We start from the raw sequence: 23766 nt of genomic DNA on the forward strand, positions 1-23766 counted from the left end.
AATGTAGTTAGTAAGCGAACGTTTACAAGTTTTTATGGCCGATAAAACTGCTATTCTTACTTCGTACAGCTGTCTTCTAATTTCCAATAACAATCGGTGCTTCGCCTTCTCGAGCGGCACTGCGAGTTTTTCATAATAATAATAATAATAACATTAATGTTAATAATAAATAAAATGGAAATGCAGCAAGAAAATTTTCGACATACGACAGTGCGCAACCATGGTAATACTTCATGTGCAATATTGGGGTGGAGGAGGAGGAATAAACATTTATTGATGGGAAGAAAAAAAGAAATGGCGGAAGGGAGCGGTGCAGGGTGGGTTAATTCCTATTCCAAGACTCCAGTGGCCATCGCGAGCCGCCCAGCTTGGTCCAGGAGGCCCTTCTGTGCCTCGAGGTCCGCAAGAGCGAGGATGGCCTCCCAGGGCTCCCTTAGCAAGGTGAGTACCAAAGGTGAATTAATGGCATGAGGTCTTTTGGCGCACTCCCATGTTACGTGAGGCAATGAAGGCCATGACCCGCACCACGGGCAAGAGTTAGTGTACAAGGTTGGGTTTATTTTATGGTATCTACCCAAATGTGGGTAGGTGAATGTGTTCTAAATTAACCAGCACGGTGTCACGTGCGCACAGGTAAACATGAACACATCTCGCTCGATCAGCGCGGAAACTCGCTGTCAAAATGCGGGAGTGAGGAATTGCGGCAGCAGCAAGCGAATTGACCTTCATACATCTCTCGCTGCAGCGCGAACGAAGCGTCGAAAGCACAGCGCGAAAGCACGAAGCTACCGGCTCTACGCGCACTCTGCAAACATCGCATATCGCTTTGAGGATTAGGACTGCGCGTGTGCGCACCTTAGCCACGTCGCAGATAGCTTTCAAAACATGGGAACGCCGGCGACGCGTCCCTACGGCGTCCGCCAAAGCGTCTACTATGGCGTCCGCAATTGTGTGAAGTGATTTTAGAGAGAATGGAAGAGATAAGTACAGCGCCGTTACTGCCGCTCTTGCGAGGGCACCTCCACAGCGCTGTACAGGTAAGGGGTAAGGGATAAAAAGAGTAGTGGAGAAGATAGTGCATAGAGAGAGATAGCCGAGCGGTAAGGCACGTCAAGGAAGGCGCGGCGGCTACAGCCGCTCGTAGAGGTCGGCGCCGTCCAAGTATTCGAGCAGCGCCGCGAAGGCGCGCCCGATGACCGATGAATGGGCCGCCGGGAAGAGAAGCGCCTCGGTGTTGTCGCACGGCAGGCCGAGGCGGCGGTAAGCTCTCGTGAGCGCGTCACGCTGTGCCGCGTACGCCGGGCACCGCAAGAGAACATGTTCTAAGTCCTCCACATCGGCGCACTTGAGGCAAAAAGGACTCCCCGTACCTTGCAGGCGATGCGTCCTCTCTGCAGTGAGGTAGCAGCCGATGCGGAGACGAAGCAGCAGCGCCCGGGCTCGTCGATGAAGACCCTTTTGCGGCAGGAGTCTCGGCGGGTTGCCACTGGCGACGCGGGCGTCCGGGTGTCGCGCACGCAACATGCCGGCCACGGTGTGACGAGCGACGTCGAAAGGCGTCACGACGAGTGACCGAGGTACAGGCGCCGTGTGGGCGGCCTTCGCGAGCCGGTCCGCTTCCTCGTTCCCGTGTACGCCAATGTGGGACGGCACCCACTGCAGAACGAGGTCGCACCCCTGCTCGCAAACGCCGCGCATCTTTCGTAGGAGGCGCTGGATCAGCGGGGGTCCCTGGTCTGCCCTGGCCAGCATGTGCAGCGCTGCGCGGGAGTCCATCAGGATGGCCGCCGCAGGGATGCGCCTCCCGTAGATCAGCTCGGTCGCCAAGTCGATGGCCGCCAGCTCCGCGCGTGTTGACGAGACCGCGCTATACACGCGGCACTGACTCTGCGCCGGGATTGAAGGAGCGACGCAGGCGGCAGCGGCAGGACCTCCCCGCAAGACTTGGACACCTCAAAAGCAGTGCACGGGGAAAGGGGTGTGGGGAGAAAAAGATGAGAAAGGAAAGGAGGAGGCGGCAAAAAAAATAAAGACATAAGCGAAAGCGGGGCTCACAGCCGCGCTCTTAGTTGTGTCGAACTGGAAAAGTAAAGTAGTCCGCGATTCGTGCGGCCAACGCCGAAGCAGCCGCGGTTGTCTGCACTCTGTACGGAGCGGTGGGTGAGGACAACGAAGCACTGTATTAACCGTCGGAGAACAACGGCCCCTCTCCCTCGCCTCAGCCCCCTCGCCCAGCGTGTCACAGGAGAGGGTTTCAATACACGACGACTTCAATAGTGGCGCGGCTAATCCAACACCACCTAGATAACAGAAGACCCTTTCACTCCGATCCGTGACGTATGTCACCTAACCCGACTGCCATAGAGTCTAATGGGTAGCGCAATAACCCTTGTACTACAAGACGAACTTCCACCAACTAGCCCAACTTGCCGCTCTAATGCTCCCGAGTAGGCAACATTGATTTTGGCGTCACCACTTTCATCAAGCCAGGCTTGTCACTGGAAATTTCGAGCTGGCATGACGTCATGTATCGCAGTAAACAGGGCTTGCGCTATGTCGGTTAATCGTGCGCCTCTCGTTCTATTTCTATTTTTTCGTCCATGCGCCTGGGGTTGCGCCGGAGGAGTTTTCGGCGTACAGGAGACCGACAGACGGGCGGACCGACAGACGAATCGGCCAGACATATAGAGCTTCGTTGTAAAATGCGCTTCTTTAATGAATGTGCGCCAGCCGCAACAGTTTCTTTTATGCGAAGCATATTACTAGAGCTCAACCCAGCTCCTCAGGCGCGGCGGTGTCGCCGTCAAGGCTGACCACGTGACACCATGACGTCACGACAGAGGAGAAACGGGGCTCCAACTCGCGCCGTCGCGGCGGTATATAAGCTGCTGCGCTTGTTTCTAGGTGGCTTTGGCTCAACTCTTGCAAGATGGGCTGGGTGGGAATCGAACCAGGGTCTCCGGAGTGTGAGACGGAGACGCTACCACTGAGCCACGAGTACGATGCTTTAAAGCGGTACAAAAGCGCCTCTAGTGAATGCGGTGTTGCCTTAGAAACGAGCTGTTTCTAAGGCTCAGACGTGCGTCGCTTGCTCAGGCGCACATTTCGTTGCCGCGCCGAACGCTGCGTTGCTCGACGCTCACCGCGTCCAATGCGGGGCGCGTAGTCGCTGCGCCGTAGCCCATTGTCTTACACCCCTTGGCGGGTCGACGGGAACGCTGTCGCGTTCCACTCTTGAAGGCGAAGCAGAGTAACGCATGAGTTGTTTCTTCGTCTAGCCGACCCAAATATAGCCAAGCAAGAGCAGTTCACCAGGCTAAACAGTGGTTCAACAACTAAAATAAAGGCTAGTATGCTTCGTATCCTGGGCTTAACCTTAGCTAAGCCACAGCCATATTTTTTAACTTTGAAGTAACAATAGTGCACAAAATATCGACATCAGCGCATGCGCTCGCGTCGTCGTCTGTCTACAAGATCGCTTTGCAAACACCTGCACGACCGTGCCATCTCATATCAAAAGGTGTCGCAAGGTTTCATTTTTGGTAGCTCATTGCAGCACAGCCAACTATGTCAGAATTAGGCGCTCAAAGTATCACGGAAAGATCTGTATTTCAAATATTGTCACGTAGTAGTGATCAGGAAGAATGCTGGGTGAAAACTGAGACTTAGAAATTTAACACTTTATTGGGCGAACTTCATGCCCAGATGAACAATTAACACTAAATTGCAACAAAAGCGGCGAGCAAAAGAATTTAAACACGTGTAGCACTCACAAGGAACCCCCCCTCCCATCTAGAACAACTAAAATTTACCTAATTCGTAGCTTGTCTCCTCCCGATTCTTGTTTCTGTCGAATATTGGCCATGGAGCGCTTACTTTAATTTTCAAGCTTGTTTTGAAGCATCAACACCGCATCGGGAGGCCTTCCTATTCATCGACATTGGGCCGTATAACGTAAAACTATTCCAATGTGTTTTTATTCCAATCTCCTGACGTCAAATTTGCGTAACCGCCGACGCAAGCATCGGGAGGTCCCGCCGGGTTCTCTGAACCGACCAATCAAACGATAATAATAATAATAATAATAATAATAATAATAATAATAATAATAATAATAATAATAATAACCTTAGCACCAGCATGGCACTCTAGACAGCCTGCAGAGCTAAACAAAAGGCTGGGGCCCCTATGATAGCAAGCCATCCAGTGCAGGAATTTTCAGAGTGCAGAAAACACACACAGTGCAAGAACTGGGCAGTCGACGGGCGCACATCGCGCAGGAGCGAACGTTCACTCCGGTTGCAAGGAAGGCGACTCCGAATGGCCAGGCGGATGGAGAGAAAGCTCTGTATGCCAGATATAAGCATGGAGTTGCGGTGTCGGGCCGTAGAGGCGTGATGGAGCTCAGGCGTATGCTGCGCGCGAAAATTCGTCGATGCACGCGAGTGGCACCAGCGCCGCAAAGGCGATTACTTCTCAGTTGGAATTGGTTTTTCCAAATTATCGGCTGCCAAGTTGCAAGTGCGGCCCAAATGTAGGTGCAGGCCTTTATGCGAAATTATATCGCATGTCCCATAAAAATTATATTGTACAGAAAATTCCGTATCGCGATCGTTGTTTTGCTTTCCCATTTAAAATGTGGTTAGCATTTTTGGGATACTTCATATACTTTGATTTTGTTTGTGTCTGTGTTCTAACCGTTTTCCCGCAAGCATGGGTCATTGGTTCGTCTATGGTCTAAAGGGTAGAGCGTCGGCCTGCTGTGCTGAGGGGACCACGTTCGAAACCAGCCATTGGACCTACTTCCGTCAATGACTATATGACAATGGCTATGTGCCACTCTTCACTGAGTCCCTTTCACCTCAAGTTGGTGACTTGGTATGTACCATTGGTTATGTGCCATCCTTGAACGCACAAAGAGAAATCCATTAAAATTTATCGGGTGCTGGCGGAATCGAACCTGCGTCCTATACATTCAGTCAATATAGTCCTAATATATTGAACCCTTTGGCAGCGATCCAATTGCCGCTGCCATGTTTGATCACGTGGTGATGCGTCCATTGTTTGCCTCAACTGCCTCCGTTGCCTCCGCGTTTACAATGGCTGTGTACGACGCCGATGCGGCTTAGCAAAACTCTGTTTCGGGAGATATATATCATAGACCGTGACTGGCTGGAGCTTTGGCCACAGCTTCAGAGAACACATGCAAAAGCGCTTCAGAAACTGACTAAGCTGTGTCCAAACGGCGCGAGCAGCTTATACGGTGCTTGTTTTAAACGCGAGGCTAATGATGTATTCCAGGCTATCCAGACTTTTCGTTTATGAATAGAATCAGGATTAGAGCGTATTGCTCTTAGTTCTTTGTTTGGCAAATATTTTGAATCAGCGGCTTGGAACGTTTCTTACTCAGTAAAGTCCATTGGTGCGTTCACCATCTGGTTATTTCTGCCTAATCGCTCGCGGGTGTGCCCAGTTCCGATATATTTGTTCTTGCTGCGCGCAAGGCTTGAAACGTAGCTGTTTTGTATATAGAAATATCTCGTAGCAAAGATGTACTATCACTAATACCTCACTTACCCTTGTGGAGGGTCACGAAACATTCAGCTTCGACCGTTCGTGCGTTATCGGGGTAACCCGTCATTTATTGTATGTAAATGGTGTGCATATATTTAAATGTGAGCCCATTCACGGTAGTGATAGAGTGAGTGTAACATTCTATGCAAGTTTTGGTATAGATGTGCGCAGATACTGCGCGCGAAACATACAATGACCGGAAGCAGCACTGCTTCTTTTGTTGTTGTTTAACGAGCTGTACTCACTCTTGCCGACGTTCCGGGGCTGAAGCACTTTTTTTTTACCGTTAGCGATACAACGCTAACGGATGAGCAAATTTCTGTATACTCGAAGAAAGTCGTACATCTCGAACTGCCGGTAACACGTACGGACCATCGCAGCAACAGTCCGTGAACTTGGTTACTCAGATTCATCGCATTCCCTATTATGCCAGTCACTATTTTTGCAGCCAACTACGTCACACGTCTTCCATCCACATGATTGGATCGGGCATGATTGGAGCACAGTGCGTCAGCGAAAACTCATTTGCATTTCCAACAGCTAATCGCACAGAAGAAAGATAGAAGTGCTAATGGTTTCGTATTCGTGCGCTCTCCCCGAGGCGACGTGCGGTGCGTCGCCGAAAGCGTCATCTTGTTTCTCTAGAACAAACTGCTCCGCGAAAAGCGTCAATATGCAGACACGTGCCACTGGCGGACTTCACTGAGCCATTGCTAGATGGCGCAGCGTGTCCATAGGGCATAGGGAAGATCTATAGAAAAGTCCGGCTGCCGTACACGCCTCATACATGTGTTTCGGCCGAGGCAATGCGGTGTGCCGCTACGTTGCTTGATTGCTCTTAATGCGATTGCATTAAGTCTACATTCACCATGAGATTGGTTCAGCAGGAATTCCTCTTTATTTTCATCACCTCCAATATGTCCAAACTAATAGAGGGTATGAGCCAGGATTTGAGGCCACAACAAGAACAGCAACCCGTCCAGAATCCGGCAGAAGCTCAGCGCTTTTCCGAGGCAAGGATTTCTTTGTCTAACCTCGAGCACCGTCCCCTGTAACTCTATTTCTTGCGCCGTTTGGGACATTTCTTAGAAAATGAAAACAACGGCAGCGTGCATGTTGCTAGCGAAAATCGTCTGACATAATTACTGCAAAATGGCAGCCAGATTGAGCGTGGCTCTGCTACTCGCGTTCTGCTCGTTCACTTCGGCTTCTTCGTGTCATTCTGGCAGCCTTTCCAGCAAGATATCGCTACCTTCGTTTTGAGGGAACGGTTATTTATGCCTAGATTACACTGCCTCGTACAGTCGTAAAAGTATTACTGATCCATCCGTTCTGCACAACGTCCCGGCAGATTTTCTCATCGCCGCCTGCACTAGTATACCTCACGTGCTCCCGTCTAAATATACAGGAACGCAGAAAGCGTTTTTCTCTGAATTCATTGCACAAATTTAAATGTGGCTCATGGCATTAACAATAATAATAAAATTTAGTAACTATTACCATCACTTGTTCACAAGGACATTCCGAGGGCCTAGTTGATGGATATTTGGCGTAATTAAAGAGTGCGAAAAAAAAATTCTGCAAGGACACTTAAGACTGCTTACGTGTGGGAAAGCGAAAGCATTACAGTAGGTTTGGTGAAATCTTCTGAATTGAGCAAGTGACGTATGGGAAGTAGCGCGCAAATTTTACGCACTCGTGACGTCGCACCACTTCCCCATAGGCTGCGCCGCCACGTGCCCGATTACGCGTGCACTAGGCCACGCCTTTAGTCAGCCAGACGGAGTTACGTGACGCGTGGAATGACGCAAGCACTAGGCACAACCTTATAAGCCGCAGCCGTGGAGTTGCCGTGGCGTCTGGGAAGCGTGCTCGTCCCGCAGGCCCAGGTTCAACTGCCACGCAGACCACAACGTCACAATCTTTCTTTCCCAAGCCATAAATTTACTTTCTACACAGGAACCTCGCTGACAAATTCGAAGTCTATCCGAGCACTTTTGACGCGTTTTTTACTCTTGCGCCGTCGGATACTTTTGTTACCGTCGCTCGGACACACCGCCGACGAGGTTAGATTTTCGCGTAGTAGAGTGTGTAATGCTCTGGCATTAAAAACAGACAAGACACAGTGCCTGTCCCGTTTCTACCCTTTCGTTTTGTGGCACGTTTTTATTTGCGCTTTTTATTTACCACATTTTTTTTCCTAATGCGGCGATATTTTTTTTACAACAAAATTCAAAAATTGCGAAATTTAAGAAAACGTCAATGGTGAAGTCGACAACCTTGTAACTCAGCAATAAAAGACGCTATCACGATTCCATATGTTGCAACTATGACACATCTAAAGTGAACAAAAATGGGGAGACGCTTAATCTTCGTCTTTAAGAATATAACACAATAGCACTAAAGGGCCCCTACCTGGTTCTCATGCTTCCAGGCAACTGTAACTTATGCAACATTAATCTTTACTGGGAAACGCTTACACCGAAAGCTGTGCACGAAGGCGAGCGTCCTGGTTCTTTTTTCTTCCGCACAATGCGTTGGCGGGCTAGTTGGTGCGAATCCATGAATACTTTGTTTAGCGCAAAAAGACAGACACAAGAAAGACGACAGGACAAGGCGCTACTATCAGCTGACGTCATTTTATTGCGTCACTCCTTTATAGACCACTCAAACCAGAGGAACATGCGCAGTGAGCACCATGCGGTGGAGCCACCAACATCCGATCCCAAGAGCGCACTCATGCTACAGAATCCAAAAAACCAAATTCAGCGCTGTGCAAGGTTAAGGAAGGCACACTAGTGCACTGTGACCCCAATGACTGAATGAAAAATGCTTCCGATAACTCTCGGGCGGTGGTGTCACGGCTCTTCTTCAAAATCGTGGTATCACGAAACATGGGTTTGCACTTGCATGTTTTACAATGCTGAGCCAAATGCGAACCTATGCCTGTTGGTATGGATCGCTCATGTTCTCTAAGGCGCTCTTTAACACAGCGGCCTGACTGCTCTACATACACTTTGCCACATGACAAGGTAATCTTATAAACCACACCGACGCTGCAATCTACAAACTTCACGTCGTTCTTTTCACAATCAGGTTTTTTTACTTGTTTTAGAAATACGGCTGCAGAACATTGACAGCGCAGTCAGGCCGCTGTGTTAACGAACGCCTTAGAGAACATGACTGATCCATACCAACAGGCACAGGTTCGCATTTGGCTCAGCATTGTAAAACATGCAAGTGCAAACCCATGTTTCGTGATACCACGATTTTGAAGAAGAGCCGTGACACCACCGCCCGAGAGTTATCGGAAGCATTTTTCATTCAGTCATTGGGGTCACAGTGCATTAGTGTGCCTTCCTTAACCTTGTGCAGCGCTGAATTTGGTTCTTTAGATTCTGTCGCATGAGTGCGCTCTTGAGATCGGATGTTGGTGGCTCCACCGCATGGTGCTCACTGCGCATGTTCCTCTGGTTTGAGCGGTCTATAAAGGAGTGACGCAATAAAATGATGTCAGTTGAGAGTAGCGCCTTGTCCTGTCGTCTTTCTTGTGTCTGTCTTTTTGCGCTACACAAAGTATTCTTTTTTCTTCCCCCGCATGGTCAGCGCTGCCGCTGCCGCCAATGCGCGGAGGCGAAAGCCATCTGGTAGTGCTGCAAGGAACCGAGCGGAGCACGGGGCGCGAGCCGCGCTGTGATTGGCGGAAAATTTCCGCTCACGGACAGCGCACGGCCACCGCCGGCGACGCCATGCTTTCTGCGTGACTGGCCCTTGAGGCTATCGCTTTAAAATTGCTGTATTATTCTCCTCTCCGAAACATACCATTAGTCTATAAGTAGAGCTTTTGCAGAATCCTTGTAGGCATTGCAAAAGAATCACGTTATCTGTAAATTTAATAGAAAACTTGACCGCTTTACATGCTCCAGCAGACGCAGTTAACAAAACTGCGATATATGTATTTGGTGCACAGCTGCCGATTTGTGCAGTTTGTGCTTGTGCTATGTTCAACCCACCAATTAGCTGCCACGCGCAGCGGCTGAGCGGTTATGGCCGTGAGGCTACTAAGCTCGAGGTCATGGGTTCGATGCTGACTACCATAGCGACATTTTTCGTAGCACAGCAGTGCAAAAAAAAAAAAACGCTCGTCTGCTTAGATTTACACCGACGTTATAAAAAAACCCAGGTGGTCAAAATTAATCCGGTGTCCCCTACTACGACGTGTTTCATAATCATGTCGTGGTTCTGGCACGTACAGCCATATAATATTATGCAGATCTTAAACAACGATTTTCGGTGACTTCTAAAATAAAAAAAAGCATTGCGGCTGAAACTGCAATTCATCTGGGTAAAGTCAATGGAAATCTACAGTTCTTTCACTTTGGGACCCTCGTCTGTATATTTCTCATGTAATTACTTCTTTTTTTTGGAACGAATAAATCTGAATCTGAATCTGAATCTGAAATCTGATCTATCTCTCGAATGCAACAAATTGCATTAAAGTCGGTTCAGCAATTGTTGTATAAGAGCATTTCTGTATTTTACGTATATTTGAATACGTGGAATTGGAGTTGGCCATAAGGTAGCGTTTCTCTCAAAAACTTATGTAAGTTGCATGTTAACGGCTTGCACGCTTCCACTGAAAGTGTGAATTTTCTCTTTGTTGCTAAAATTACCACAACCGAATCACAAAGTAAAGCCTCTGATAAAACCATTCAAGAACCAAACCGACGACGATAGGCTGAAGAGAGGCCAAGAAGCAGTTTCGTTGCATAACGACATAAGTGAGTCAGTTAGCCACTACGATTTATAACTATGCTAAATATATAGAAAAGCTATAGTCCTTGCTAGAAAACAGCAAAATTCATATATTCGGGCTTGAGTGAATTCGTTTTCTCGCCATTTCAGGGGCCTTAGACCGCCATGAATGACCCAAAGGAACCACCGACCAAGGAGAGCAGTGAAAAGAAGGAATTGACTGGACAGAAGGCCTCGAACGAGACCCTTAGTCTGCCTCCGCCTCCAAGGTTAGAGCGCAGATGGCCCTCCTCACTACTCTTCGATGTGCGGTGTCTGTGAATTGCCATTATTTATTGATTAATGCGAAATCACAAAACGGCCCATTGGGAAAAAAGGCCGGCGTCTGTAGTCTGTAGCCATTAAACGACAGGTAAAATCCCATTAGCTGCGACGCCGCGTTACGTGCATGTTTCGACAGCGAAGAGGGAGGAAAATGGAACACCTGCTGCAGCAATAGCGCGCCAGGTATTGCGTCAGGGGAGAGGGCATCGCCGCGTCGCCATGGCACCCTCGCTCTCACTCTATCCTGCGTTGCCCATGCGTTCCCAGTCCGCGCAAGCCCTCGCCCTCGTTCGAACTGCACCTCGGTAAGGCCAAATCAAAACGCGCCAAGCGCCTCAACGCACTCGCTTGCCCGCGAAGAGTTCATATCTAGAAAGGTCACTCAACGGTGTTCAATAGGACATTAATGCTTTCGCTTTCACAACTCATCAAAAGTGCTTAGGTGTGCTCGGATTTATTTATTTATGTGTTTATTTATTTACATTTATTTCCGTAAATTTCAAAGACAATATGAAGTTGCAGAGAGGAGCAGGCATTGTATAAATTCACATGTGTTAACAGGTATGGCACAGAGTTGCCTCAGAAACTGCAAAGAATGTTTAGCACACACGAAAAGCAAGGACTGCATCACAACCATAAGAAAAAGCACCCTGCACACATAAAAAGGAATACAACCACGTGCGAATGTTAATTCATAGAGCTGCTTCTTCAGGTGGTTTATTTCAGGGTATTAATATGGTTCTTGAATAAAGTATTTCCTCCTAAAGAATATAAAAAAGGCAAGTAAGTTTCATATTGTAAGAAGGGAAGCGTTTCTACCGTTCCATTTCTTGCCGTAAAGTGGAATGAAGGAATTAGAGAACTGATTTGTTTTCCTCAAAGGAGCATGAACTTGGTAGCGATGATCAGTACACGATGCAGGACAGCTCAGAGGTCACGAATATTCACTGTTAGAGTGAACTTTATGGACAGACAAAAACAGCATGCCTCCGAATTTAAGCTTTTTCGACAACTGCATTATAAGCGGCGGACTAGGGATTAAACACATGCGTCAAGCTCCTTGGTGGGTACTGGGGCCGAAAAATTAGTGACACAGTGCTTGTATATAGTTACTTAAATTGTATGACAGGCACGTACACGGGATTTTTTTAGGGGGGGGGGGCAAACCAATATAATGCAAACGAGGGGGGGCGGCTACCTTTACTAGTACAAATGTGAATAATGCCCACCATTCACCGTAAAGACGCGTAAACCCGCAAAAAAGAATTGTACGCCTGTGAGATACACCTCTCATTTACTTGGCAAACAAGGAACCACACTGTCAAAAACAAGTAAGCAAGCAAAAATGTAAAATCAAGATTTGTAGTAGCGTTTTTTATTAGCCCTAGAAGAATTATGGATAAATAAATAAATAAATAAATATATATATATATATATATATATATATATATATATATATATATATATATATATTTGCGACACAATCACAGTTCCTTTTGGATCCCTAGTTTACTGCTCTACCAATTTAAGTGCCAAAACCGACTCGTGTTGTCATACCGGAAGATCCGTAACTCTGCATGGTCACCAGTTCCGTACAACTGCGTAGAGCACAAGACTTTGCGCTTCTAGGCGTACTGCGCCCATCGTGGAAGGTTAGAAAAACATCACATAAGCGCAGCAGAGAAGTGGCTATGTCAGGCGGCTCGTGTGATAACTGTAGAAGCGTAATTCAAGGCACAAGGAATCATTCTGCACTTCCGGCCGCCTTTTCTCTGCTTACTTTTTAAATAAAGACATGTTGATCCATAAATATTTTCACAAACAACGGTTAAATTTATTAAGTTTTGTTTTTCTTTCCCGTTTGGCTGTTGCTTTGGCGCCTTCCCTTAGTAGATCGCTTAATTTCTCAACTTCTTGCGACGCTTGTTTCAAGTTGCCAATTTTGCAGGAACATTGCTGTACAATCAGGAAAAGTCACATGAGGTAACGGGTGACAGTCATATTGCTCATGGGTTTAACGGTTACAGCGGGGTCTGATGATAGACGCTGTTTCGCATCATTTTGTTTTCCACCTTATGTAACCCATATCGCGGGTATATGGTAATAAGGACCAAAAGGAAAAGTTAAACGCAACTGGCGTTTTCTCCGGCCGAAACTCGTGGAGCATATAGACCAGCTGACTGCGAACCAAATCCCTTTCCTGGTTCCTGGGTCAGCATAAACAAAGAAAGCCGAAAAAACGAAGCAACAGCGATGCGCGTGATTGTTGAATAGATGGTGACTACTGAACTGATCTCGGGTTAATCGCCCCTTTATTGAATCGATGAGAAAACTGGCCTTGACACCCCAGGAGATGCCGATAACTAACGCCATCCAAAAAGAGGGAACTAAAAATGACAATTCCACTCTGTGAAGATGGAATGGCAGCGAGAGCTGACGAAAGTCAAAGGTCTGAAACGAAAAGCAAAATGCTTCACCTCCGCCGTGGGTCGGCCCGAAGGTAGTGCAATGCCACGCCGACCCGCAGCAAAGGTGAAGCAGGCGTTAAGCACTCCCCGTACGTGGGCCGATCCCAGCGGTAGTGCAATGCCGGGCCGACCCGCGACTGAGGTGAAGCAGGCGTTAAAGGGCCCCTGAAATGGTTCGGACAACTTTTGCAGACGGGTAGGGTACAGCTAAAGTTCATCATTCCCAACACAATTTGTGTGAGCCGTCTCATATTAAGAGAGCTATGGACGATTACAAGTTACCGTCCTCCATAGCCATGCATTTTCTCCTCAACTCGTTCGCCGAATGATCGGGGTCAAGCTCTGCCTTTCTGCGTCACGATGGCACGTCGTGTCGTCTACTTCCGCTTCTCTAGGAGCGAGCGCGCGAAGCCTCTCCAACCTCGCCGGCAGCTGCTTGGCAGTCGACCGCAAGCGAGAGCTATCGAAGCAGCTTGTGCTGAGAGCATTCTATCGCAGCGCCGAACGTGTCTGATATTCCAATAAGTACAGGTAAGCTGGGCATTTCGACGGAACGGTGGAGGCATAAACTCAAGCTGATGAAGCAACTATAGCGTAGACGTACGTGAGCGGCCTGGTCCTTCTGCACAGTCCATCCACCTGTTCGCGCAGAGCTTAACCAGCCAAACAAAGGTCTAATATTGCTCTAACCAACTGTAAAACATTTTAAACATTTCCAAAAACAGCATGTTAACGATTACGCTCCTGCGAAAAATATACTCCAGCAGCAAAGAAGAATACACTTCGTTACTGCTGCTGTGTTTCTTTGAGCTCTGTGCAACCAGGTGGCTGCACCGTGCAAATCATTCACGTTTCAGCTTCTCTGCTCGAGCATCCCGTGAAACGGCACGGTCAAGCGGCCAGGCGGTTACCCGAATACCAGACCCGCGAAACGCAATTGCGGTAGTAATCCTCCGTTGTAAAGGGACGGCTGCAAACGGACAAATTCTGATGCCGATCGGATAGCGACGGTAAGATCCGCTGCAGCCACTCCGCTCGTGTGCTGCCTTGCAGAGGGACACGATGTCGCAGCTTGAAATATCGACAGTCTCTAGGCTTGCAGCCCACAACGCAAGAAAGGCGATTCACGGAGCTCACGAAAGGACAGACCGACGCTGACCGCGGAGCTCTCGTCCAGACGGAGCACGCAACAGAAACAACCGACGCTTGCTGTGCGCCGGAAGCGGTTAAGTGTAGTGAGAATTTGTTCTTGTGCGTTCTCTTTCTGTTACTTTCTTTTTATAGAAACAAATTAACTAACATTCCAACTGTTACGAAAATCATTTGTTCACCGTAAAGGTGGAAAAATTATCGATGACGCGCCCTGGGCAGCCAATCGAATAGCTGGCCCTACTGACGTTAATTGGGTGATTTAAGTCATATGGTTAGGGGCGGCTGAAAATTCCGCCGAGCAGTGTGCTGCGATCGGCAGAGATGTACATGTTTAAAACCTTATAATAAATTACACGCTTTACGCGGAGCATTTATATGTGTCAATTATTGATCAGAAGGACCTACTGTAGCGAATCAGTACGTTTGTACAAAATCGTCAAAATCGTTTCAGGGCCCCTTTAAGCGCTCCCCATACGTGGGTCTCTCCCGAAGTTTTCGAAGGGCGCGTTACAGCTTCCCGAGCCCACAGGTCTATGTGCCATTGAGCTTGGACCCTTTACGCACTATCACGACGATCGGCCCATGTGATGCTTTCTTTCTTTTGACGGACGCCGAGGAAACTACGGAAGGTTAGTCATATACAGCGTTCGCTGTAAAAGGCAGGAAAATGTGGACCGACGAACAGATTGATTTGTCGGCGCTTCAGGAATGTCTGTGCAGTGTGGTGGCGTGGGTGGGGATGGGGAGGGGTATGCCGCTTAAGTTTGCCGCTTAAATTTGCCGCTTAAATGCCTGACATAGGGCGCCCCCCCCCTCACTCCCCCCCACCTAGGTACGTGCCTGTTGTATAATAACTAGAAATTTTGCGTTGAAGACAGTCATATACCTAGAAGAAACTAGAAACTTGAAACTTGAAGACAGTCTACCTAGAAACTTGAAGACAGTCATATACCTAGCACCAGGTCGTTTTGTTCCGGGGCTGAATTCACATAGCTTTTTGTTCGTAAGGGTTCTTGGCCATTGGCTGGCTCGCTTCTCTAATAATATGGTAAGCATCATGATTGACTGGAACCCACTCTTACATAAAATCCTCGATAAGGGCTTTTTTGAATGCGGTACCTATTCTTAAACGAAGTCACCTTCACCGTCAGTTTATTTTAGGACCACTGCTGAACAAACCTCTTCCAGCAGCCTGCTGTTACCCATTATTTCTTGCGCTAGCTACATTCTATTGCTGTAAATTTTCTAACCTTCTAACATCATCTACAATTCTCTGAGATCCCGAAGTGCATTTCTCTTGCCTTCGTGCTCGGTCTCCTATAGTCTAATACACCTAACGTTTATCTGCTTCACGCATTACGTCTACGGTAGCCATTCCCAATTGTTCTCGTTCCGTAAGGCCAATTTTGGACTCCGAGGCAAGAACATCGGTGCAATGACTCTCACCAGAGTGATGCCAATCGTCGCTTATTGCGTGCCACTTTCGAAGTAGGGCTGAGCTGACAGCATCTTCGTCGTCACTCCCTTCCGGGGGAACGAGGTCACCACTACGCGACGCTCCGTGGAAAGCATCTCTACAAGCCACATTTAGCGTTTCTTACTCAGCAGTCATTGAAAGTCTGCCATTCAAGGCATTGTGCATAGGGCTCAATCGGGAAATCGGGAAGCTTAGGATATAAACAATTGAAGTTTGCACATTGCAGACTGCTGTTTTGAGTATTATAAGACACTCGTCGAACAATCAATGGACTTCATCGACCGCTGATTGCGCTGTGTGCGGTTCTTTGCTCTATTAGTTGCGAAAGTTTTTAATTCATTCTATGGGGCGTTGGCAGAGTCACGCCTACGTTTAACTTCTATGCCAGCGACTGTTGTTCACCGTCTTACCATTGCAACAAAATTAACGCTCAGCGCAAAACAAGCCCAACACATGTGCACAGTAGCACACTTTACTATACTATATACTACTGCACACTCTATTCAAAATTCTCTTGTAGCTGTTGCCGGCTGCATAGCGAAAGACTTCGGTTCTAATCAGATTACACGCGCAACGGAAATCGTGTTCCACATTCTGGAACATTCACGAGCGCCAGCGATCACGCTGGAAAATATGACGAGTCATGTATAACTAGCCGACGTACTTGACTCGTAGATCAGTACCGATATTCACAAAAAGCTCTTATGCTAAAGTTGTTCAAAAAAGCACATTCTAGCCCATGCTGAGCCTAGACATATTAGGTAGGGTGGCCAACTAATGTCTACGAACATACGATCGAAAAACTGTGAATTCGACCCCAGAATTTAACGACCAACCACTGTGGTCTCCGCTGAAATTGTGGTTTGACTTTCTTTCAGGGCACAAGTTCACCCTGTATAAGCCTGCAAGTGACAACAAAAAATCCCCTAAAAGCGTTCATAAATTGACATTTTATTTAATTGCACGTCTGGACAGCTAATGTTTTGCATGTATGAAATATGCATAACATGGAGGCAGTAAGTGTAACACAAATGCAAATCGAGGAGGCGCCGGCGGAAGGTTCCGTCCATCTCATTTTTTTTCCAGTGCAGCGCCGTATTAAAATTATTGTCATAGTCGGCGACATCAGAGTCACTGTATCAGACCACTAAAACACTCTAATCACTGTTAACGCAATGATGCAGACGCAAATAATCTTCGGCGCTTGACGACTCAATCAAATGAGAGCCGCGCTTTCGCTTTAGGCGTGTCAAAATGCGTAAGGTAGGCGCAGTTTTTATAGACGAAGCATTTTTTTTTTATTGCATTGAAATATAAGTACTGATTAATTAAATTTTTTTTCATTGCATTTAGTCGCACACACGAGAAACAAGGGGACACATGATAGACAACGCAATGAAAGTTTTAAAAATCCGGCGAACAAAGACAAACGCCTGGATGCGAAATCCACTTATCAGGCGGAATAGAATATCGTTAGGCATTTCCCGCGCGCAAGCCAGCGTGTAGAGACATTTGTCGCGTTTTATTCCAATATTAATTATAGGATTATTGCGTATTGCTGTACTGTTCTTGCTGAAATGTTGCCGAAGGATAGCATTTTGGAGTCCACATCGTTCAGAGTAAACCTTGCCACATTGAATTGCTTGGTCTTTAGCAAAGCAGTCTAAATTTGCCTTCGCCTATTGGCATGCCAGCTGCTGCCGCGTTGGCGCAAGCATAAACTTCTTTCGCCGTCTACCGGCCGCTGCAGAGAGCAGCGTTTCAGGAAGGGCTGCCGCACGTCGCAGGAGTGGTCAACAAGCGGCAACCCTCCCGGACCAGTTGCTTTCTGCAGTTGCCAGCATGGGGCGAAACAAGTTTATGCTTGCATATTTCTGCACGTTTGTTTATTACGCATACTTTGTTGAAAATGACAGGCTTACGAAGCTGTTTGAGGCCACACGGACGAAAGTTTAGGCAAATCCATGTACTACCCATCATTACCATGCTGGCTGAACCGTTCAGCTTGCCGCTTCCACAACGCCAAAGTTCCGTCAAGTCAGAAACTAGAGTTAAGGTATAGGCTCCCTTTCGGGAGCCTGAGTTGCGCCACTGCTTTCCGAGCGCCGCTCGCACCACCTCCACGATTCTAGCGCCGCTATTCGCTGAACTCCATTACGTGGTGAAAACTGGCTCCACAGCGCTGCAGAGAAGCCAACAAACCACGAGTGAGGCCAACACTCCGCAGGAACCCGGCCGAGCAAACGCAATTGACATCGGCACTCTTATTATCCTTGCTGCTTGTTCCTCGATGCTGCTGATCGGAAGATACATGTTTGCGGGTGTTATCTGGTTTAAACTTTGAAATCAATGCCACACGACAAGCTGACAGCTCTTGCAGTATGACGAGGTGTGCAAAAACAACAACAGAAACACGATTACAAAGACGGCGCCGAAATACAACAACACCCCTTCTTCTTGTGTTGTATTTCGGCGCCGTCTTTGTAATCATGCTTTACCAACTAGCCCACCAACACATGCTCAGTAACAGAAACATATTCTTTTTTCTTTAAATCCAAACACGGCGCTGCATAAGTTTCACATTTAGATGTACCCACGTGAAATTTACTCTTATAACAAACACGTAACGCATGCAGTCTTAGTCTGCGCGTGTGTCTGCTACATATGAGTCCCGTAAAACGGCTAAACTTGTCTTTGACGTAAAACGACATGTGAAAGACGACGAGGGTATGGTGTCATCGTTAGAATCAACATATTATTCCTGGGCTGAGTGCAAAAAATGTATGAGTGCATGCAATTCCTCGCCTAATCCAGCTGAATCGCATTTAGCTTCTCTACACACAAGGAATATTGGACGCTACAGCGCCTTTCTTTCTAATAGGCGCATTCACACCTTTCAGCAATCGTTGGCCGTGGTCAATATGCATGCGTAATAAGAATTATAACATCTTTATATCCGATTCCTTGCATAGAAATTGTAAAGGCACAAAGACGTTGCCACCAAGCGCATTAGGTAATAAGACGCTTCGCAAAATCCATGCTCCTAATGATGAGGTTAAAGATCGACTTGCCCTAGAAAAATAAAGTTCACTGGCGATTACGTTATTCCCTAACGCGAAATCTTACTGCAAATCCACACGTGTTTTCAATTCGCGATGTATTGATGTAAATAATTTGAAAGAGACACGCAGCCGAGTCGTCGATCGTCAGAAATCTTAGGGCGCTTCTAAAACTTTTACTGAAGTACTCTGCCTCCGCTTTGTCGTTATTTGCGCCGTGGTCACCATGGCAAATCAGTTATGCTGAATCATGCAAGGTTATGGGAGGTTCGTGAAAGAGAGAAATGGTCATCCACCCGGCTGTAGCACTATCACCACTAAGGAAACCCGTGCGGATTTCCCTGAAAGAAAGCTTCAAAGTTGAAAAAAAAAGTGGTGCGCGTTCGGGTATCGGACCCGGGACCAACTCTTTTCCGGGGAAGTCGTGCTATCATCTGAGCTAACCAGCAGACTAGCATATTGCTGCGTTTTCTTCGAGTTTTCGATCCATTCGGCCTCGCGCTATAATCTGCCAGCCTCCTGATTAGCTCAGATATTATCGGAAATTTCAGCGAACACTTTCAAAAAAAATTTTTTTTTCATTTAATGTGACAGACAACACAATTCTAGTCCATGAGTTTGGAGAGGCGGACATTACTTGCACAAAGAATTGAAATGCGTAAACGACTACTTAACAAAACTTTAATTGTGTATTTTTTGTTATTTAGACGATAATACATTTCAATTGATTGTGCAGTAATGTCTGCCTCTTCGAGTAGTCCAGCTCACGGACTAGAATTGTGCTTGTCTAGGCAATTAAAAAAACTAAATTGAAAGTGTTCGCTGAAACACCCTTTATATAGAGCGACCATGCCAGAAAGCGGTTGGTCTCGAGGGTTTGATCCGGGGACCGGGACGCATTTTTTTTTCAACTGCGAGTCTTTCTTGATGAGAAACCCGTATAATTAAGTTTCTTTTGTAGTTTAGGATTACTCTCGAGTGTCTGACAATTTTTCTCTTTCTCGTCCCCACCATGCGCAAGTGACTCGCCTGAGCACAGTAGAGAGTTTTAGAATAGGGGCGTCAAACGTTCGGGGCCCCAAACGTTTTGGGGCCCCAAAGAAATAGCGTCGAAGCCACTGCGCATGCGGGAGACGCAAACTGCGTTTGGGTTTTGTGTTGGGAACGCTATTTCACTGATTTAGCGGGAGTCCAAATAGCGGCTGCAAAAACTTTGCGTCAACAAACATGGCGGCACCCATCGAAGCGACGGCTCTAACCTAGCACCAAACTGGGTTTGATTCACGGTAACGCGTGAAGTACGCAAGCTAGGAGAAGTGACTGCGGTTATCGCTTTCTCTCAACTAGCGTGTGTTATGAAGATCGATTCATTAGACGCCGCTGATTCCGAATTCGATTGTGGATCTTCTGGCTCGTAGGCCTAACACGGCTAAGCTTGGCTGGTGAAGGCACGTAAAGTTGGTTTTGTTGCTCAAAACTAAGCGCTACTAATTGTTTGCTGCTTGAAGAATAACCTCTAAATTGTAATTAAACGCGAACACACGCAAGTCAAAATTACTATTCCTATCATAAAACGGTAATATTATTTAATTAGTTTAATAGTTTTTCTTTGACGCCGTAGTGGCGCTGTCAGCGCAAGACGCTATCCGCAAACGCAAAACCCTATTCTAAAACTCATCTCTCCTGCGTGCCCCAACGCTAACACCCGCAAAGCTTTTTGGGGCCCCAAAATATTGGGGCCCCTATTCTAAAACTCTCTAGTGTGCAGGCGTTACCTGCATGCCCGATCCTTGACGTTCTGCGTATCTTGCCTCCGACAGCAATCGCGGGACCGTGCTATGCCTGCTAGGTCTCGCTGCGATGACTACCTTGTGCGTGGTTGGCGCGGTCGTTGTGATCGCATTAAACGAGTACAGCGACGACGTGGCGAACATCGACAACAAGCCGTCAGTTTCGAAGCTGGGCAATTACAGCAAGTGGGCGGCAGTCACCGACGCAAATGCGTGTGTAAATGCTTCCAGGTGAGGGCGAGTTGTCGCTGTTTTGCACATCATCTTCAGAGTCAAGACGTTAAAAGGGCCTCGAACAATCTTTTTATCGAAGTCGAAAAAATACATTTGAAGGTAAAATAGATTATTTCAGAAATACTTTCTCAAAAAAAGCACTTCACTGCGTTCAGCAGAAGCGGATATTTTAGCAATAAAAGGTCGCCTGTGATCCCCTTCGTGGTGATCCCGCTCCTCCTTAAATGCCTTGCACTGCAAAGGCTACGGCGGACCAGGGCGTGCCCACAACGCTCCGTCTATACTGTACGTTACGGTGGCGCGCAGTTCAAATTTGGTTTTGTATGTTCGGGTATATGCCGCTATTTACTACGTTGGCTAGGGAGCCGACATGCAGGGATCCCTAATGTTGGCGCCTGCGACGCCCCAGACGCGGTTGTCATCAGCGAGCCGCAGTGGCGTAGATACCCCGATGGCCGCTGTGTCTACGCTCATAGCACATGGCCTCCGAGTTCCGATGGCGCCTGATCTCGAAGACCATGCATAACAGACCGCAGCTACGTGGAAATGTAGCGCGCATGCAAAGCGTTTGGTTTGCGTACGACAGGTCATCAGGGCGCGCTCGCGCTCACATGCTCCCCTATGGCCATGCTACTCGGTGTGGACTGGCTTTGTCCAGCACCAGCTTGAGCGACGGATAGTACCTACATCGAACTTTCGCATATTGAAGCCCTGTCAATAGCTCATTATGAAGCGAAGTCTTCCTAGGCGTCTAGCCGGGAGCGGCCAGGAGTGAACGCGCAGTGGCAAGCGTACGTGTGGTCTGACCTTAAAGATTCGCGAGCTTCGAGACTATTTGAGTGTTCAAAACTAATGAAACTTACCAAGACTCGGCGGATACGACACCAATAAGCAGCCTGGGCAAAGTTCAGTTCCGCTGCAGAGCGTGAGCAGATGATAATCGGCTTCTTCGCTTACCACTGCCTGTTTATTAACAGCGTCTATTGATATACACGTCAGCAATATGAGAAGCGCACTGGTCCAAACAGTCTTCTTGATTGAAATCAGCTGCTGACCAATAGCAGCCGCGTATTGGAATATGCTTCGTTACGAAGTAAAGCGTCCAGATAAGAGTGAGGAGCACGCTTCTGTTGAAAAGAGAGCGTTCAGAGAGAGGTAACTTCGCGCTCCGCTTGCGAGCTCCACGCGCGGGGCAAGACAAATGCCACCGTGGCGCGCAGTTCCAATTTCATTTTGAATCTTAACGTCGACGCCACGACTTCACCTTTGGTGCCAACGGCGCGCTAAACATAAGCCAAACGCGGTTGACCTCAGCGAGACGCAGTGCGCTTAGCCAGTGGACTCGTAGCGGCACCTCGCGGCGGCCGCGTTATCTACGCCATGTAGCCGACCACATCTTGATGTCAGCTATCGGCCAATAGCAGCTGTTTAAGGGAATGACTAGTTATTGCGTCTAAAAGAGAGTGAGGGCCGGGCCTTCTGTTGAAAGGAGAGCGTTTGAGAGAAAGTTGACTTTTGACGTTTGAGAGAAAGTTGAGCTTTAGGTTCCTCTTAATATATTTGTATATCAAGTAGCAACGGTTGAACCGACGCTTTATTTTAAAAGCATGAGCTAGCGCGCGGAAGATGAAGATGCGACGCGATGGTCATGACGTCCAGGTGAGGAAAATGACGTCTGTAATATAGATCTTCACACTAATCGCCCCCGTAGACGGAAGCGGTCAGCCTGGCCGCAAATTAAGCTCGCGTGGAATGCCGATGGAATGGTTTGAGGCGGCAAACATGCGTGATCTCTTCCCCGCGGCAGCGTCGGTCAGTCGGTGGATCAACAGGTGTGATGCGGTAGTTCGCCGGGGAGCTCTGTTCTATTACATTGTAAGGGCCGATGTACCGAGACTGAAGCTTTTCACGTAAACCAGGCATTCGCACAAAGGGCAAAAGCAGTACATGGTCGTCAGAGTGGTAGAAAACGACACCGTGAGTGGCGTCATAATAATTTATACGACCTTCTTGGCTCACCTCAGTGTTTATGCGAGCATATTGGCGATATTGTTCAATACGGGACACAAACTGGTCTAAAATTTATTTATTTATTCACTTCCTCAAAGATCTCTTGTTGAGACATTACATGAGGGAGATGAAGATGCCACCCGACGGTTAAGCTTTTACAAGACCGGAAATAGAAAGAAAGGTCGAGGGTAGGGGTTGGACGTCGGCCGTGGACCATGAAAAATGAAAAGTAGCCTGTGGTTCCCTGGACAGCAGTGTTGCAGGCAAATGTTAGGAAGCGGAGAATGGTATCCCAGTTACGGTGGTCAAGTTGGACATACATGGACAGCATATCACTGAGCCTGCGATGAAATATCTCTCCCAGTCAATTGGTTATCGGGTGGTAGCCGTGTGAGAAGTGTTTATGTGGGCGTCCCCGTGTCGACATAATTGTTCTCCTCTCCGAAACAGCGTCGCCCCTGTTATTCCCCGAGCGCACACAAAGGGAAGGACGAAGGAAAGAAAATTCGAAAAGCAGGAGCTCGCCGGCCGCAGAACCTAATGAAAGCACTAATACTTCCACAAACTCCCCAAGAAGACAGCGACGACCACCAGACCGTAAGGGGCTATTTAAGGCCGTCCTGGCGGCCGTGTTAATCGGAACCGCTCGAGACTCGGATAAGAGTCACTACCATGTACCAATGAAGTGAATACAATCTTTTTTTTACTTTTTTTTCATCTTCACGATGCCCAGCTTTGCCATCGTTTCCTGATTCTTGCGGTGAAGACCCACCTCACCCGTCAAGATCATATCACCGCGCTGCCATGACACGCACGACTGGATGATCTGCGGCGCTATGCGCAGTTGCCGCCACTACAACACATTACAAAACATCGACGCTATGTAGAACAGCTGCGACACCACTCAACTCACCAGGGCTGCT

At 47.7% G+C, this 23766-nt stretch overlaps 2 protein-coding genes across 2 annotated transcripts in view; one reads left to right on the forward strand and one right to left on the reverse strand.

Moving 5' to 3' along the window:
- Positions 1–1128: 1128 nt before the first annotated feature.
- Positions 1129–1776, reverse strand: LOC142570587 (uncharacterized). The gene has a single exon (XM_075678958.1). The coding sequence runs from the start codon at positions 1774–1776 to the stop codon at positions 1129–1131; it is 648 nt and encodes a 215-aa protein (XP_075535073.1).
- An 8718-nt stretch (positions 1777–10494) lies between these two features.
- Positions 10495–23766, forward strand: part of LOC142570588 (scoloptoxin SSD14-like) — a 118596-nt gene continuing 105324 nt past the window's right edge. Inside the window, exon 1 of the mRNA XM_075678959.1 lies at positions 10495–10598. Coding sequence (XP_075535074.1) covers positions 10495–10598 — 104 coding nt within the window. The remainder of the gene's footprint in view (positions 10599–23766) is intronic.

The sequence above is a fragment of the Dermacentor variabilis genome, chromosome 2 (genome assembly GCF_050947875.1).
Source record: "Dermacentor variabilis isolate Ectoservices chromosome 2, ASM5094787v1, whole genome shotgun sequence".
Taxonomy (NCBI): Eukaryota; Metazoa; Arthropoda; class Arachnida; order Ixodida; family Ixodidae; genus Dermacentor; species Dermacentor variabilis.